General features: G+C 39.7%; 1 protein-coding gene across 4 annotated transcripts in view; it reads right to left on the reverse strand.

The window, feature by feature from the left end:
• The window catches only part of LOC117302204 (ATP-binding cassette sub-family C member 9-like), a 34,830-nt gene that overhangs the window by 2,873 nt on the left and 13,910 nt on the right, over positions 1–18,047 (reverse strand). For 2 of the 4 annotated variants that reach the window (XM_033786025.1, XM_033786041.1), the window contains exons 12-29: positions 17,275–17,505; positions 16,114–16,192; positions 15,579–15,684; positions 14,377–14,475; positions 13,648–13,813; positions 12,676–12,813; positions 11,855–12,077; positions 11,211–11,425; positions 10,637–10,800; positions 9,318–9,387; positions 7,868–8,025; positions 7,245–7,337; positions 6,671–6,773; positions 4,866–4,979; positions 4,304–4,543; positions 2,875–2,953; positions 2,018–2,126; positions 1,137–1,240 (exon numbers count right to left, since the gene is read on the reverse strand). In XM_033786025.1, coding sequence (XP_033641916.1) covers positions 1,137–1,240; positions 2,018–2,126; positions 2,875–2,953; positions 4,304–4,543; positions 4,866–4,979; positions 6,671–6,773; positions 7,245–7,337; positions 7,868–8,025; positions 9,318–9,387; positions 10,637–10,800; positions 11,211–11,425; positions 11,855–12,077; positions 12,676–12,813; positions 13,648–13,813; positions 14,377–14,475; positions 15,579–15,684; positions 16,114–16,192; positions 17,275–17,505 — 2,491 coding nt within the window. The remainder of the gene's footprint in view (positions 1–1,136; positions 1,241–2,017; positions 2,127–2,874; positions 2,954–4,303; positions 4,544–4,865; positions 4,980–6,670; positions 6,774–7,244; positions 7,338–7,867; positions 8,026–9,317; positions 9,388–10,636; positions 10,801–11,210; positions 11,426–11,854; positions 12,078–12,675; positions 12,814–13,647; positions 13,814–14,376; positions 14,476–15,578; positions 15,685–16,113; positions 16,193–17,274; positions 17,506–18,047) is intronic. The other 2 variants (XM_033786033.1, XM_033786049.1) reach the window with 2 other exon arrangements.

Below are 18,047 nucleotides of genomic sequence, written 5' to 3' on the forward strand. Positions count from 1 at the left end.
ATAGAGCTGCTTAAGCAAAATAATTCATGCTTAGTAAAATCAGAATATCGGCCAAGACTCCACTCAATTGTTATGCTAAGTAAACAATAGCTCAGTCACAAGCAATGTATTTGGTATGAAATTTTGGCAAGAAACATGTGTAAAATAAGCAAGCTATTTTCGTGCTTAACCAAATTTTTTGCTTAAGCAGCTCTATGAAATTGGCCCTAGGTCTTGTATGGTATGTTTACCAATTGAGTGAGGGAGTGTTTACCACAAACTGTAGACAGGGATGTGATAGGCTGTTTAAAAAAAAATAAACTTTAAGCGCAAAGCTTGAAAGCTAGCGCAAAAGCATGCAAGCACGAAGCCTCCTCACATCCATTTATCTTATGTTAAATATAAGATTAAAAGCCCTTTTTTTGCATCCAGTGCATTCTACATGGTTTTTATTTTTTTAAATTTGATCTTTTAAGATTAAAACTATGAATAATTAAATAATAAAAACATTAATAAAAACAAAACTTTTTTTGGGGGGGGGGGTGGATTAAAGATAATGGATTTCCATGTAGGCAAATTTTTTTTGGGGACGCAGAAGTGAAGTAATTAATGGTTAAGCAACTTGCTCAGGGGAACATTTGTAATGACCGGATTCGAACCCACACTACCGACAACACCAGAACATGGGTCCAGTGAACAAGACTAATTGGCCACGACATGCCACAACACTCTACACTTGCATGTATAGACCTTTCTTTTGCAACGTCACAGCCCGAGTTTTTGCCAACCCAGATTGGAAAACTATGGAAAGCCGTAAGTGCAAATTAAGAAAAGATCGCTATTTTTGGTAACAATGTAACCAAATTTGTTGATTTTGTTAAAAACAAAACAAATAATTATGAGAGGTATATTATTTAATTGAAAGTTTGCAGAAAATGCTGAATTTGGTTAAAACATCTGTTTTTAAGATTTAGTGTTTTACTAACATTCGGCCGACCATGCCAACCAAGGCGGTTTGTTTATCAACAAAAGAAAGGTCTACAGCATAACAAAGATTGTGCAATAGGCTGGGATTGATCTTTATTAGATGAAAACAATCATATACACACTGTTGCTTGTATGAAAATGATGAACAATGAAACTAGAAAAGTAATTACCGAGTCCTTTTTCTAGGCCGGAGACGACTTGTTTGAGTTGGGCAATCTCTAAAGCACTCCACAACTCAATGTCTGAGCTCAGGCACTCTGGGTCCAGATTCCGCCTAAGATAATAATAATAAGAAGAAGAAGAAGAATAAGAATGGACACTTTTATAGTGCTGGTATACGCCGCAAGCGGCCCTCATGCCGCTGCCCTACAAAATAACAACCATTAAGCAATGAAAGTAGCAAAACATAATAAGAAAAATAAACTTAACAAAATGCTTCTCTATAAACAACAGTCTATCATGAAATGCCTGTGTCCTAAATAATTTATACACAGTGGGGTGTGGGTGACCAGAAGGGGGCAAACCCCATCACTCAGAACCACTGCCCCCGTCTCTTGCCCCCGTCTCATGCCCCCTTCCCACAAATAATAACACAAATAATAATAGTGAGGTTGACTCACCACACCTAAGAGAAACGCACAACAACAATACCCCCAGTCTGGGTCGACCCTAGGTCTTTAAAGGCAGAGGACACTTTTGGTAATTGTCAAAGACTAACCTTCACAGTTAGTGTATCTCAACATATGCATACAATAACAAACTGTGAAAATTTAAGCTCAATCAGTGATCGAACTTGCGAGATAATAATGAAAGAAGAAAAAACTCTTGTCACACGAAGTTGTGTGGTTAAGATGGTTGATTTCGAGACCTCAAGTTCTAAATCTGAGGTCTCAAAATCAAATTCGTGGAAAATTACTTCTTTCTCAAAAACTATGGCACTTCAGAGGGAGATGTTTCTCACAATGTTTTATACCATCAACCTCTCCCCGTTACTCGTCACCAAGAAAGGTTTTATGCTAATAATTATTTCAAGTAATTGGGAAGTTTGTACCTGATGGAGCCGGTGAACAGTTCAGGATCTTGAGGAATTATCGACAACGCTCGTCGCAAATGCTCAACTGGTACTGTAGTAATGTCAACACCATCTATCAAAATCTCACCTAATCATGAAGCCATAAAAGTAATTAAAAAAACTAAGAATCTATGGAAGGACATACTGTTTTTAAATAAACCTGATTTGAATTTGTTTATCATAAAAATTTACTTCAAAGCCGAATTTCATGGCTCTGCTTACCGCTGAATTATGCGCTTCCAATCACCATTTTTCGCTTATACTGTGCGAGCACCGAATTTCTTCGCTAGCTGTGTAAGCGAAGATTGCCTAGTATCATGGTGCACCCACGTGAGCAAGCAAACATTCCCGGCTAACTCGTGAAACACACTTGATGTAAGCAAGGAATTCCCTGCTTCTGTAAGCGCTGATTCTGTGCTTACCGTAAGCAGAGCCATGAAATTGGGACCTGATGGGCTCTGTCTTAAAAATTGCTGAAAATTTTGAGGGACCACAGAGAGTTTCATACATGTAACTACTCAAGGTCACAGGTTCATATCCAACTCTTGGCCCAAAGTTGATAGAGCTGCTAGGCACAAAAATTTGCTTGGCATGAAAATTCTTCCTCAATTAAAACAGGATTACCAACCAAATTTCCATTTGTTAAATGTATTGCTTGTTACTGGTATTCAGCTGTTGTTTGCTTGTCCTAAAAATCACGTAGAAATTTGGTTGGTAATCCTGTTTTAAACAAGGCAAAAATTTCATGCTAAGCAAATGTTTGTGCTCAGCAGCTCTATAAAATTGGGCCCATTGGGTAAATTCTTCTAAAGTTTTCTTCTCAAATAATAACACACCTTGACAAATATCGAGAATTCTAAAGAGGGAGAGTGCCAATGATGTCTTGCCGCTTCCGGTCTGACCGCAGAGAGCAACCTGATTCAAGAAAAGCAAATAAAACCATTCAGTTACTTTAAGATCTTTCAGACCTGATTCTTAAAGGCACCGGACATTATTGGTAACTACTCAAAATAATTGTTGGCATAAAAACTTACTTGGTAATGAGCAATGGAGAGCTGTTGGTAGTGTAAACAAATTGTGAGAAACGAATCCCTCTGAAGTAACAAAGTTTGTGACAAAGAGATGTCTCACTCAAATATTAAAAGACTTCAGTCCGAAGCATTTTATTATACATGTTATAAATAGCATCCGAAAGCAGACAAACTTTTTAAAGCCATTATACACTTTCGGTAAACAGTATTGTCCAAGTCCCACACTTCGTGTATCACAACTTATATATAAAATCCTGTGGAAATTTAGGCTCAATCGGACATCGGAGTCGGGAGAAAATAACGGGAAAACCCACTCCTGTTTTCGCGCGTTTCGCCGTGTCATGACATGTGTTTATAACAAATCCGTAATTCACGCTAACGAGAATTTATATTGTTTTACCGTTTTCTCAAAAAGTAAAGCATTTCATGGACTAATATTTCAAGAGAAGTCTTTCACCATTACCTTCTGTAAACCCTGTAAATAATTTGTAAATCTGTGAACTTTTTTTTTTTTTTCTGTACCGAAAGGGTCCAATGGCTTTAAAGCTAAAATAGAGGTGAGGGTTTTTTTCTATGTCGGGAAAACTGGAATTTGTAATTTGTAACAAGCAATTTGTATTTACGTAATTCATTGATAAATTGTAATTGGACACATTACTAATGTGTCTATGAAAACAAAATATCAGTTTGCATCTACACAAAACTTAATTTTGAAAAGCTTTTCTCATTTTTGCTTAAAAACGTTTCTCAGGTTGTGTATTCCAATTTATTATTCTTCTTGCGTCGACACAACCACTACAGATTTTCAGCGATTCTCTTGCAAGACTACAACAGATCCAGACGTCGATTTCACATCATTCATCATTCACAGTGAGTAGGGAATTATTGTGTCATGGCCAAAAACTTGATCTACAAAAGGTATCAGCCGTCGATTTCACAAAGAGTTAGGACTCGTCTTATCTCAAAGTTAGGTCGAGTAAACTCGTCCTTAGGATTAATCTTAAGGTATGCATGCTACAGTGCAGTGTTGGGACTCATCTTAAGTCCTAAGATTAATCTTAAGTTAGGAAGAGTTTTGTGAAATCGACGGCTGGTGCTAAATCTAAGAGCCTTTGTTGTTATTTCTGTATCAAGTAAGGGCTTTACTATTGCAACCAAATTTTCAAAGAAAAAAACCTGATACTTTCAGGGAGGTCAAAAACAACGAACTTTATTTAATTCCGAGAACACTTGCCTTCTCCCCAGGTCGAAGTTCAACATTCACTCCCTGAACAACGAGTTGGAGATCCTTTGCGTATCGCAGGGACACATTGTTGAATGTCACATGACCTTTCCAAGGCCAATCCGAAGGCGGCTTGGTGCCGAGGTAGAGCTCATTAGGAATGCTGGTGTAGTGTTTGACTCTCTCTACAGCGTTCATCTGGATCTCCATGTCAGTGGCACGGCGTATCAGGAGGTTGACTTGACTCGACGCCTGATGGGGAAAACTTGTGTTAAAGACACTAGACACTCTTGGTAATTGTCAAAGACCAGTCTTCACACTAGGTGTACATGTGTATCTCAATATATGCATAAAACAACAAACCAGTGAAAATTTGAGCTCAATCGCTCATCATGTTGGTGAGCAATACGTTTACGAGTAAACTCCGCATCGCCTAAAATGCGCCTGAAATGCACACTTCATTGAATAACGCACAGTGACATTGCCCACCAGTATGGCGCATCCAAGATTATTCTGATGATGACGTCAGGTGAATTGGGTCAATACTGTGGAGGCATTTTGGGCTGGTACCTACCTTTAGCACGTATGTTATTGCTAGGGCAGCAAGACTAGGATCCAGGCCGTTATACAAAGCGCTGTACGTTGTACAAACACCAGTGACTAACACCATCAGTGAACCGAGAATGTCCTGCAAGGTACACACAAAAATAGTAATTATTAAAATTATTTCTTTGGTTCTTATCTAGCCCACATATCATTGAGCAAGTTTGATCAATGACCATAGTTAACCATAGTTAGACTAACTCTGATCGAACCCGCGTTAGTCAACGATAGTTGGACCAGTCTAGTCAACTATTCGCGACCATCCACTCGAGGCTGGTCGAGGTTGGTCGCATCGTAGGTTAAAGGCAGTGGACACTATTGGTAATTACTCAAAACTATTATTATCGTAAAACCTTTCTTGGTTACGAGTAATGGGGAGAGGTTGATGGTATAAAACATTGTGAGAAATGGCTCCCTCTGAAGTGCCATAGTTTTTGAGAAAGAAGAAATTTTCCACGAATTTGATTTCGAGGCCTCAAGTTTAGACCTTGAGGTCTTGAAATCAACCATCTAAATGCACACAAGTTCGTGTGACAAGGGTACTTTTTCTTTCATTATTAATTCGCAAGTTCGATGACCGATTGAGCTCAAATTTTCATAGGTTTGTTATTTTACGCATATGTTGAGGTACACCAACTGTGAAGGCTAGTCTTTGACAATTACCAATAGTGTCCACTGCCTTTAACAATAGCAATTAGTCATGTCACAGGACCAGTTACTATTTCACAGACGGTCACTAGACAACGACTAGAGTCGTTCACACTTTTATTTCAGCGCGCATGCACTTCGCACGTCACGAACTAACCACTAGTCGATGATTGTACCCTGATCGAACTTGCTCATGGTAGCTAGGTCAAGGCCCTTGCAAAACTAATATCTGTTCATCAATAAGACCATTCCTCTAACTTTCTCAACTCTCTTGGGAGCATAAAACCCCAAGCTGCTTGAATTAACACTAAGAGATTAAAGGATTTGGGTACTTTTTGTAACACAAAACACAATGTCCACAGATTTACATCAAACTTACACTGTTTGAAGATCATGATCATGACATTGTTTTACTAATTTCTCAAAAACTACAGCACCTCAGCAAGTAATATTTTCAGGGAAGCTTTCTACTACCATTATCTTCAAACTGTGTAAGTTTAACATGTTTAATGTAAATGTGTACGTATACATTGTGTTTTTTGTCCTACAAAAAGTACATACATTTGTACCCTTTAAAACAAACAACTGTTTCTGCCCTCTCAGGTTTTAATTTATACACCCTGGGTTTAGAGAAGCAATTATGGTTAAGTTCCTTGCTCAAGGGCACCTGTGCTATGACCCCAAATTAAACCCAAACTTTAATGATTAAACAATCAGAACTTGAGTCAATGCAGTAAACTGCTCGTCTACAACACGCCACAAATTTGAATTATGTTTAATATTAAACCCGCAACTCATAATTTACACTTGTAAAGTTATGCACATAAAGATCCTGTGCAGTACAATTTAACACTTTTATGCACCATTTGAATTTGTTAAAAATTGGTCATATGGACACATTAATGTTATGACAATCCCCCGCCCCCCCCCCCCCCCAAATAAAAAAAGTTCACAATAGCACCATCAAGAGTCCTTTTTTCAAAAAAACTGTGTGATCCTGTGACCTTGATTTTTTTCTTCTTTTTTTACAACTATTTTTCCAAGGGGATTTAAACTGATTGCTAGGGACACACGTGAAAGATTTAAAAATGTTCGCCACTTTGTTTAAAAGAATTTGAACGAATGTACCATTCTGACTGTGATCCAGCGGTAGGTACACCACAGGTAGGCATACACTTTGGTGTTTGTTGTTACTCTCTCCTGTAGAATGTCCAAAAATCGCCTTTCAGCTCTGAAAATTTGAAAGAGATATATGCACACAATGGGTAAATTTGATACTTTGTAGAATCTTTTCCCTAGTGCCTTGAGTCTTGTTTTTAATAAAAATAATAATGGACACTTTTAAAGCGCCGGTATCCGTCGCAAGCAGCGCTCATAGCGCTGCTCTACAAACTAACAACTATTTAGCAATGAAAGTAGCAAAAACAAAATAAGAAAAATAAACCTAACAAAGTAGGCTTTATAACTCTGCATTTTTATTACTCAATAGATTCTAAATTTGCTTTGGGATAAGGAATATTTGTTTTGGTTTTTACACTTAACACCGATGTGTATACTCGGTACTTTCCTCATTTCCGTGAAAAAAACAATCACATGCAAATTACTCGGGTGGGATTCGAACCCCCGACCTTTGCAATTCTAGAGTAGATGTCTCACCAATTATTATTATTATTATAATAATATGACAGCGACGCCCTTTTACCTGAAGGCTCTGATTGTTGCGAGTCCATCCAATGTTTCGTTGACGTGACTCAGAATTGGTGACTTGGAGATGCTCTCAAGACGTTTCAATTCTCTAAAAAGAAAATGAACGAAAGTCTCACAAATCACAGCAGCAAAAAAAACGCTAATGGCCTGACGTTTTGAGCTTAGAAGAGTCTGTCTCAAAGCTATCCAAAAAAACTCAGCTAGGGTCAAATATTCAGGCCGCTAACAATTTTCGTGCGTTAATTTTTTTGTGATGAAAGGCAGTGGACACTTTTGGTAATTACTCAAAATAATTATGAGCACAACCCGTTACTTAGTAACAAGTAATGGGGAGAGGTTGATAGTATAAAACATTGTGAGAAACATTTCCCTCTCAAAATCTAATTCTGAGGTCTCGAAGTCAAATGCAAATAATTTAGTGAGAAATTAATGCTTTCTGAAAAACTACGTTACTTCATTGGGAGCTGTTTCGCACAATGTTTTATACTATCAACAGCTCTCCATTACTCGTTACCAAGTAAGGTTTTATGCTAATTATTATTTTGAGTAATTAACGATAGTGTCCAGTGCCTTTAAGGTAGAAACACTTCAGTTCTCCTTCTTACAGCAAGTTCTTACCTCCCAGTTTCGATGAAATATTTCTGGAGGAAGAAATAGCACAGGCAGATAGGGAGGAAGGCAATGAAGAACAGCGGCATGGCGACCGTACTAATGACGAGGGCAGAAAGACAGGACAGGAAATAGAAGAGAAGGTTGTCCGCTGTGTCAATGATACCCTAAATTAAAAAATAATAACAACAATAATCAGTGAAAATTGCGTCCTCCATTATGAATGGAAACAAAAAGCAAAGAAAAAAGTAGCCCTGAGTTACAATAACTGTGGAGTCACTTTGTTTATATACTTCATCAGCAAATCATAGCTGGGATTTAAATGACTGGTCCTTTAAATCATTCCTATTCATAACGAGCAAAGAGCCATCAATGGTGTCACCACAAACTTCTCTCGAGATTGTGAATTGTTACGCCACCGGTTCTTTTCAAAGCAAGTCTTCCAATGGTGACGTCACCACAAACCTCTCTAGATTGTGAATTGTTACAACACTAGTTCTTTTCAGAGCCAATGTTTCCATGTTGACGTCACCACAAACCTTTCTAGATTGTGAATTGTTACAACACCAGTTCTTTTCAGAGCCAATGTTTCCATGGTGACGTCACCACAAACCTCTCTAGATTGTGAATTGTTACAACACCAGGGGCCGATTTCACAAAGAGCTAAGATTGCTCTTAACTGCAAATCAATCGTAGTTGCTAAGTATTGTGTGATGTCACAATACAAATCACTATGGTGATACTGCAAATTTGTCTTGTGATGAACTTTATTGCTTTGTGAAATTGGCCCCTGCTCTTTTCAAAGCAAATGTTTCAAGCAAATAGGGTGTCGTGGCCGAGTGGATAAGAACACCGAACTCAAGCTCTGGTGCTTCTGTTCAGCAGAGTGTGGGTTCGAATCCTGGTCGTGACACTTGTGTCCCTGAGCAAGACACTTAACTATAATTGCTTCTCTCCACCCAGGGGTAAATGGGTACCTGTGAGGGCAGAGATGGTTCTTGTGATAGATTTAGCCGAGTAGCGCATATTAATGTTGCACAAGGCTGTATACTCCCCACCAGAGAGCTGAGATGGTTTAAGGAGTGATTTGAGGCCCAGTGACCAGGGGTAATAATGTGAAGCGCTTTGGGACGCCCTCCGGGTGTGAAAAGCGCTATATAAAAACGGATTATTATTATTATGGTGCAACCACAGAACTCTCTAGACTGAAAGTTTTTGGTGATGAATAAAGAAAAACTGAATAGAGCGGGATTAAAACTGCGGACTAACATGTTAGCACTCTACCCACTAAGCTATCTAGCCCTATGTTGGCCATCTCCCTATTTTGTCAATACCTTTGTTCAAGGTTCCAGACACAAGCCATTCAAACTCAAACTGTCACACATGTATAACGGGTTCAAGTCCTGCTCTTGTAATGTTTTTTTTGCTTTACCCAAAATTTAAAGGGATAAATACATACCCTGTCAATCACGGCCGTGTCGAAGGAGAAACGCACAAGAATTCGCCCCACTGGTGTGGTATCAAAGAATCTGAAAATAAATCAACAACCGACTTGATAGATGGGACCACTGGTAGAGCTGCTTAAGCACAAACAAAGGCTAAGCAAATCAATTGCAATAATGTTGTAGGGGTTCATTTCTGCAACGGGGATAAAGAGTACAATTTGTTTTTTACCCTTACTTCGATGTGTTAAGACGATGTTACCTATGTTTACATTCAAACCGCCCTCTGTGGACAAAACACTGTATACGTCATGTTTCACCGAGCAAAAAGACGAGTAGTCACGGTAGCATTGCATTCACTTTCTAAACGTAGCTGGCTGCCAAAACACAAAGGTTTTGCCCGGCGGTATGCGCGCGAATCATGTTATGGTTTTCGAGTGACGTCAGAGGAAACATCGTCTATACTCAGTACTTTCCCGAGTTCCCAATATTTTATGCTCTCGTAAATTGGGCCCTGTTGGTCACATTTCAACTGTGGAAGAAGAAACTTTGTGGTCATGGCGGTCAGTTCACGAGGCTGCCCTGTCAAAGTCTGACATTGGTGAATAATCCTTTACTGGTCAAAGAGAAGAACAAGATGGTCTTCCAACTCAGCAAACCAAGACAGACGAATGGATACCTTAGAAAGAACCTGAATACAGCAAATCCATATTGGCAGCTTGTGTGATGTCAGACCAAGAGCTAACCTCAAGTACGAAGCGGCTAAGAACTGAAGAAAAGAGAATTAAACTAAACTATGAGAGAAATAAACCAGGCTACCACTCACTACCACAACCAACAAACAGTCAATCACAGTAGTAATAAGTGTAGTCAGACTAAGAAACCAACCTAAGAGAGAATTAAACCAGGCTACCACTCGCTATGACAACCAACAAAACAGTCAATCACAGTAGTAATAAGTGTAGTCAGACTAAGAAACCAACCTAAGAGAGAATTAAACCAGGCTACCACTCGCTATGACAACCAACAAAAACGGCCAATCACAGTAGTAATGAGTGTTTATGTCAGACTAAGAAAGTAACCTAAGGGAGAATTCAACCAGATGCAGCATACCATCATGTACATGTTGGTGCTTAGCGGCTAAGAAGACGGAATTAAACCAGGCTACCACTCGCTATAACAACCAAGAAAACAGCCAATCACACCAGCAATAAATGTGATGCCAGACTAAGAAACCAACTTAGAGAGAATTAAACCAGGCTACCACTCGCTATGACAACCAAGAAAATAGCCAATCACAGTAGTAATGAGTGTGATGTCAAACTAAGAAACTAACCTCATTGGTGCTTTGATGATGTTATGCAGCATACCGTCATGTAGGTGCTGAGCGGCTATGAAGAGAGAGTAAACCAGGCTAGCCCCGGCTATGACAGACGCTAGAATGCAGCCAACTACAATAGCTGCATATCCAATCAAGTAATACATTGTCACTGACTCCTCCTAAATGGAAAATAAAGGTAACAAAATAGAACTGAATAAAAATTGACTGCACACCAATTGGTAGGTACGTACGAGGGGGATGGACGCAGGCGGCCATTTTCTAAGTTGACAAAACAGCATCGCACAGCGTGTGTTTGTGCGGCCATTTTGTAAGTTGACAAAACAGCATCGCGTAGCGTTCAATAAACACAAACTCCAACGTGTACTTCATATTCAACGCTTGTACACAATGGCGCACGTGTCTCTTGCGGTCCCGTCCCATTTGTGCAAGCAGCATCACCAGTGCGCCCTCTAGTTCTTATATATAACTCTATGGGACAAACACAGCATTCGACGTGAACTGGTTAGCACTTTTTAAATTCCACAAACTAATTTTGTTAGCTTGACTAGAAATTAGCGAGCGTACTAACATTCAAACCACTCTCTTTACTCTGTTGACCGGCCGAAGACCAACTGGTCAGCCAGAAGTTGGCACACATCTTAAGAGACTCCCTCATGAGGTAGGTAGCGATGATCAGAGCTAGGGCTCTGTATCCCATCGCATGCAGGAAGTAAGCGTACACCTTGAAGGAGACGGGCCCCTTCTCACGCTCCTCAGCCTGGATCAACGCTCCATCTTTGGTCCCTGTGAAAAGTCCGACAACGTAAGTAGAGGGTTTAGATACTAAGGTTTGCGGTACGCCAAGGTATTTATCTCTCTCAATAAAGTTGTGGTATGGTTCAGACCAAAGTGTACCCAGAGTTTAAGAACCCAGAAGTCGATGAGGTTGCTACATGCGAACACAAGCCCCCATGTAAATCATGCTGAAAACGATAGCGTGGATCTGCAATTTTATTTGAGTCATGGACATGAAGAATACATGGACAAAGTTTCAGCTTCAATAATTTGTTCGCATTGTTGAGAAGCTTCATAACTAGGACGTCAGTGTAGTGCAACAGACACTGACGTCCTACCAGGCGATCTGCCGCCCTCCTTTTTCAATATAGTGCAAAGAACACAATGAGGTGGACAAATCCCCCCCCCCACACTACACCAGCCACACCCCCTTCAGACCTGTTTTGCGTCTATCCTCTTCTTCCATCTGATACTTGGTGACTTGTTTCAGGAGGTTCTGCCTCTCCTCTCTCATGGTCTCAGACTCCACCTCCGATTCCGTCTCGGACTCGCTGACGAGATGTACGGCCCTCTTCCAGCGACAATAAAGGGCGGGGTCCAGACGGGCGATTTCCTGGCGGGTTCCTTGCCGGCTAATCTTGCCGTCTTTCATCACGATGATCTGAAATCAAATCATAAATTGTCAGTTGCATTCCATGCATCAAGTGTTTGTGTTATCAACGGAAAAAAAAATTGTTTGCGATCAAAGGGCAATATTTCAAACTCTGGTGTTTCTGATCAATCAGCAAAGTGTCGATTCCAGTCCCAGGCGTGACACCTGTGTCCTTAAGCAAGACACTTGACCACGATGCTCCTTCCTTTGGATGGGACACAAAGCCATTGGTCCTGTGTGTTGTGAAACGCATGTAAAATAACCCAGTGCAATTATTGAGAAGAAAAGGGTTTTGCCCCGGTGTTACTGCCGTCGATTTCACCAAACTCTTCTTAACTTAGGATTAATCTCAGGACTTAGGACGAGTTGAGTCCCGCATCCAAATACGTAGGAAGAACTGAACCCATCCTAAGTTAGGACGGGTTACTCGTCCTAACTCGAGTTAGGACGAGTTACTCGTCCTAACTCGAGTTAGGATTAATCCTAGAGCTTCGTGAAATCGGCTGCTGGTTTGATTGGCAGCAAAGGGATAAATTACAGCAAAACAGAAGAGGAAAATAATCTTTTCTGAACTAAATTGAAGGGGATTGAAAATAAATGTCTTTACATGATCGGCTTTCTGAAGGCACTGTAATTGGTGCGTGACCAGTACGACTGTATGACGAGATCTACGCATCATTCTTATAATCCCCTCCTCAAATACCTGCGTGCCGATACGCATATCAAGAGCAGACAACACGTCATCCTGTCATACAAAGACAATAAGTTTGTTTATGATTGAGGGGTGTCGTGGCCAAGGGATAAGAGCATCAGACCTAAGTTCTGGTGGTTAAAGTCATCGGGATGTGGGTTAGAATCCCGGTCGTGACACTTAATTGTCCTTGAGCAAGACACTTAAAGCCATTGGCCCACACTTCGTGTATCACTACTATTAATATATAAAATAACAAACTTGTGAAAATTTAGGCTCAATCGGTCATCAGAGTTGGGAGAAATTAATGGGAAAACCCACCCCTGTTTCCGCACGTTTCGCAGTAAACTTACAGGGTTTAAAGAAGGTAGTGGTGAAAGACTTCCCTTGAAATATTATTCCATGAAATGCTTTACTTTTTGAGAAAACAGTAAAACAATATCAATTCTCGTTAGCGAGAATTACGGATTTATTTTAAACACATGTCATGACACGGCGAAACGCGCGGATACACGGGTGGGTTTTCCCGTTATTTTCTCCAGACTCCGATGACTGATTGAGCCTAAATTTTCACAGGTTTGTTTTTTTGTATAGAAGTTGTGATACACGAAGTGTGGGCCTTGGACAATAGTGTTTACCGAAAGGGTCCAATGGCTTTTAGAGAGATCGCCCAACATCCCCGGGCCACAGACGGCCGGCCACCTCAATGAATTAGGCTACATGTACACTGATTATAACTATCGACACGAACCAACTGCAACCAGGGGCACGTTGCCACCTACTCCTGGGGCTGAAACAGGGTTAACCCCTTCCCACTCTGTAAGTTTGAAAGGCCGTCCCTCACAAATTACAGAAACTTTAAGGTTCTCGACAGCATTGTAAACTTACCATGATGGCAATGTTGCGTTCAGAGTAGATGGCCCGAGCAAGGCTGACACGTTGCTTCTGTCCTCCGCTCAGGTTGAGGCCTTTCTCACCAATCTCGGTCAGGTCACCAGCCGGTAGAACATCAATGTCTGCTTGAAGAGCACATGCCTTTAGAACTTTGTGATACCTAGGAATCAAACAGAAGTTACTCCAAATAAGTCGTGGCCAACCGGTTAAGCTTAAGTGTACCAGATTCAAGCTCTAGTGTTTCTGATCAAAAGTGTGTGGTTTCAATTCCTGGTCTATACACTCGTGTCCTTAAAGACACTGGACACTATTGGTAATTGTCGAAGACCAATCTTCTTACTTGGTGTATCTCAACATATACATAAAATAAGAAACCTGTGAAAATTTTAACTCAATTGGTTGTCCGAGTTGCAAGATAATGACGGAAGAAAAACCACACAAAGTTGTGTGCTTTCAGATGCTTGATTTGGGGACCTCAAAATCAAATTTGCGGAAAATTACTTCTTTCTCGAAATCTACGTCACTTCAAAGGGAGCCGTTTCTCACAATGTTTTACACTATCAACCGCTCTTCATTGCTTGTTACCAAGTAATTTTTTGTGCTAACAATTATTTTGAGTAATTACCAATAGTGTCCACTGCCTAAGCCAACCAATCTGTGAAGTAAAACAAATTGAAACAAGGATAAAAACAACGACACTCAAATTGGGACGACAATTTATACCTTTTAGCGTGATAAGGCTGGCCAAACAAGATATTTTCTCTCAAGGAGCCATTGATTAACCACGATTTCTGTGCTGCATAGGCGATGGTGTTCTTCTTCCTGTAACAAAAGCAAAACAAAGTGACGAATATAAACGACATTAAAGGGTTCAGCCGTCGATTTCACAAAACTCTTCCTAACTTAGGATTAATCTTATGACTTAGGACGAATCCCAACCCTGCACTGTAGCATGCAGACCTTAAGATTGATCCTAAGTTAGGACGAGTTACTCGTCCTAACTCGAGATAAGACAAGTCCTAACTCTCTGTAAAATCGACAACTGATACCTTTTGTAGATCAAGTTTTTGGCCATGACACAATAATTCCCTACTCACACTGACTCACTGTGAATGAAGAATTTTCAGGGTTATTAGTCGTCAAGTTTTGAAGAGAAAAAAAAAAGTGCAATCACAGAGCAATGTTTTCCGAAGAGAAATAATTTTCATATCACCAGGGCGAAAAATTATTTCTGCGAAATTGTTTTACTAATTTCTAAAAAAATACAGCACCTCAGAAGGGAAAATATGTACAATTTTAATGTAAATCTGTGAACATTTGTATTTTGTGAAATAACAAGATTAATTTTTTCAGTAAGTAAGTTTTATGGTGACACCACGTCAAAAACTCTTTTGTGAGTAGTGGTGGTTCGTCGTTTTAATCAGTGATCTCTGACCGAGAAGATGATCAGAAATCGGCTCTCTCAGAGCACACCACTGCTCACAAAAGAGCTTTTAACATTTACATTTTTTATTCTTTTTTTTTTTTTTAAGGAGTGCCCCCTGAAAAGACAAGCATAATATCCCATAGGGATAGCTAAGAGCTTGCTTCAACAGACCATTCCACGTTAAAAAAAGAAAAAGAAAAAAACCAAGAAGAAAAGAAAGGAGATAATGGTTTTTGGACTATGCCTCACTCACTAGAAAGTGATGAGAGACACAACAACTAGCATCACCTGCAATCATAATTGCCGTAAAACAGGACATTACTTAAGGTATTTATTTACTCTACATTTGAATGACTGCATGCCCTGGGTAGTAATGTCTGAGATAACCGATGATGGTAGGCTGTTCCAACTTTACCAACTTTGTCATCGCCAACTTTACCTACAGTCTGACAGTACTAAGTATTCTTCCACCTTGCATATGTTTAAGTTAATTTCTTACTTCTTCAGTTTGACGCTTCCAGACAAAGTTTTCATTTCTCCCAAGATGGCCTGAGCGAGTGATGATTTACCACTTCCGACCGGTCCAATAATCACGGTCAACTTCCCTGGGGATGGAGATAAACACAGAATTTCACTAAATAAGAAAATGTTATCAACAATAAATTGTACAAAAGAAGACGCTATTTACTCATAACAGGTCTACCTTTTCTACATGAACAAAAACAAGATGAATAGGACACATGCAGAAATGTTCAGTTTTAGATGTGGTAGGGAAACCCCATAATGGGCAAAACCAATGCGATCAAGTCCCAAAGGGTCCCTTGCTAAATTGTAGCATGGTTGTAAAACTTTACACAATGTACCTCATGTGAAAGGACAACAATTTTTTCTACTGTCCAAGTTCTCTCGCAAAATATTGTCACACTTTGCTACATTTTACAGCCATGCTAAAATTAAGCAAGGGACCCCAGTTAAATTGCTGTTGTGTGAATAGCAAGTAAGCCAACCTGATCCCTAATGAATGTGAAACTCACCTGTGGGAATTTCAAGATTGATGTTTGATAGCACAGGTACATTGGTTTCAGGATCCCATGTGAAATACCCATTCTCGATCTATGAGGACAAAAACATTAGTTAAATATGGTTTTACTCTTGCTCAGGAAAGTACTTAGTATACAGTTTTGATACACATCAGTGTAAGGATAAAAACAAAATTAATACAAAAAATTCAAAGAAATAATGTCCTTGGTACGTCTCCGGTTGTGGGATTCACGCTCACACTAAATTCGCATGCTCATGATTGTTCTCATAATTCTCTGTTGAGTCTCCTAACGATGACTAGAGCAAGCTAGTCGAAACGTTGAGACCAATTCAAGAACTGACTCCGTGGTAGAGCAGTTAATCACAATAAGCTAAAGTAGTACATGTAGTCCCAGCCAACTTTCTATACCTTACGCCCGGGTAGTAGTTAAAAAGCAGGACAGTTCTTTTCAGAACTGAGAAGTCTCCCGAACATCTGATAAATCTAGTCTGCGGTAGTAGAATATAGAAAGACAGTTCTCTAAGAACAAACTCTACCTGGAAAGTAGATACACACATGGTGTTACGGCAAACCAAATATATATTGATACCTCACCATGCAATGCCTCAAATCCTCTTTTCTGTTTTCTTTTTTAACAGTTTTTTTCCACAGAACTAGACAGGAAAGTACCGGGTGTACAGTGCTTAAAACATATCAGTGTAAGTGTAACAAACAAACTACTAACCTCAATCCTCGATGACAAAATTAACGTCTATTTAATCTTTGCAGTACACACTGCTAAGGATTTCAACTTCCTCTAGCCATCGCGCTAGCTCTAGCAATGCAATGGCTGTGGGTTTAAAACCCATCCAAGTGATCTGCCTGTAGATTTTTTTTTAAAGCTTAGGACAGTAGCGAGAATTTATTGCTTTTAAAATACACACTGGTGTAAGGCTAAAAACCAAATTACATGTATACTCATCAGTTCAACAAGACAGGAAATTAGTTTTATTCATTTATGACTTTCCAGACAGAATTCTTTCCAGGGATGTTTTTTACAATCATCATTATTAGACCGTGTAAGTTTTATGTAAATCTGTTATCTTAGACGATTTTATTTTCACACCAATTCTGTAATGTTCCTTAAAGCAAGAAAGTAAACTCCAAAACCTACCTTGACAGCGACGTTGCTCGGCAACCCTTCATTCTTCTTATTATCACTGTCCTCACTAGGCGACGTCGAGGTTGCGGAAGGACTTGGGGTGGAGTCGTTGGGGAGGGCAGGGGGCGTGGCCGGTATGAGGGCGGGGGGCGTGGATGGGATGAGAAGCTCTCCACTCTCATCCTGGCGCCGTTTGCGTGCAAGGAATCGTCTGCTGCGTTTTATGGTTACATTGCTAGAGCCCTAAATGATAGAAAACAAAAAAAGGAATCATCTTAAACAGCTACTTGAGCGGATTGTGTTTACGGAAATTCTATTTTAGCTTAATTTTATTACGTTTGTTTACCATTTAAAATGTTATTTTGATATGTGTACACTTTATTAACTATTAATTAAAAAATCAGGCCCCAACCTCAAGGTTTTGAAAAACACTTCTGCCGTTGATGGCCCGTTTCAAAATGACAATGCTTTGACGTCATGCCTGGGAGTCAATGGTTTCCTTAAGTTACTGGGACAAAAATTACTTTGTTTGCTTTTTAACGACACTGGACACTATTGGTAATTGTCAAAGACCAGTCTTCTCACTTGGTGTATCTCAACATAAGAATAAAAATCATGCCTGTGAAAATTTGAGCTCAATTGGTCTTTGAAGTTGCAAGATAATAATGAACACACTGTTGTGTGCTTTCAGACGCTTGATTTCAAGACCTTAAATTCTACATGTAAATCTGAGGTCTCGAAATAAAATTCGTGAAAAATTACTTCTTTCTTGAAAACTAAGTGAC

The sequence above is a fragment of the Asterias rubens genome, chromosome 2, assembly GCF_902459465.1.
Source record: "Asterias rubens chromosome 2, eAstRub1.3, whole genome shotgun sequence".
NCBI classification, from domain to species: Eukaryota; Metazoa; Echinodermata; class Asteroidea; order Forcipulatida; family Asteriidae; genus Asterias; species Asterias rubens.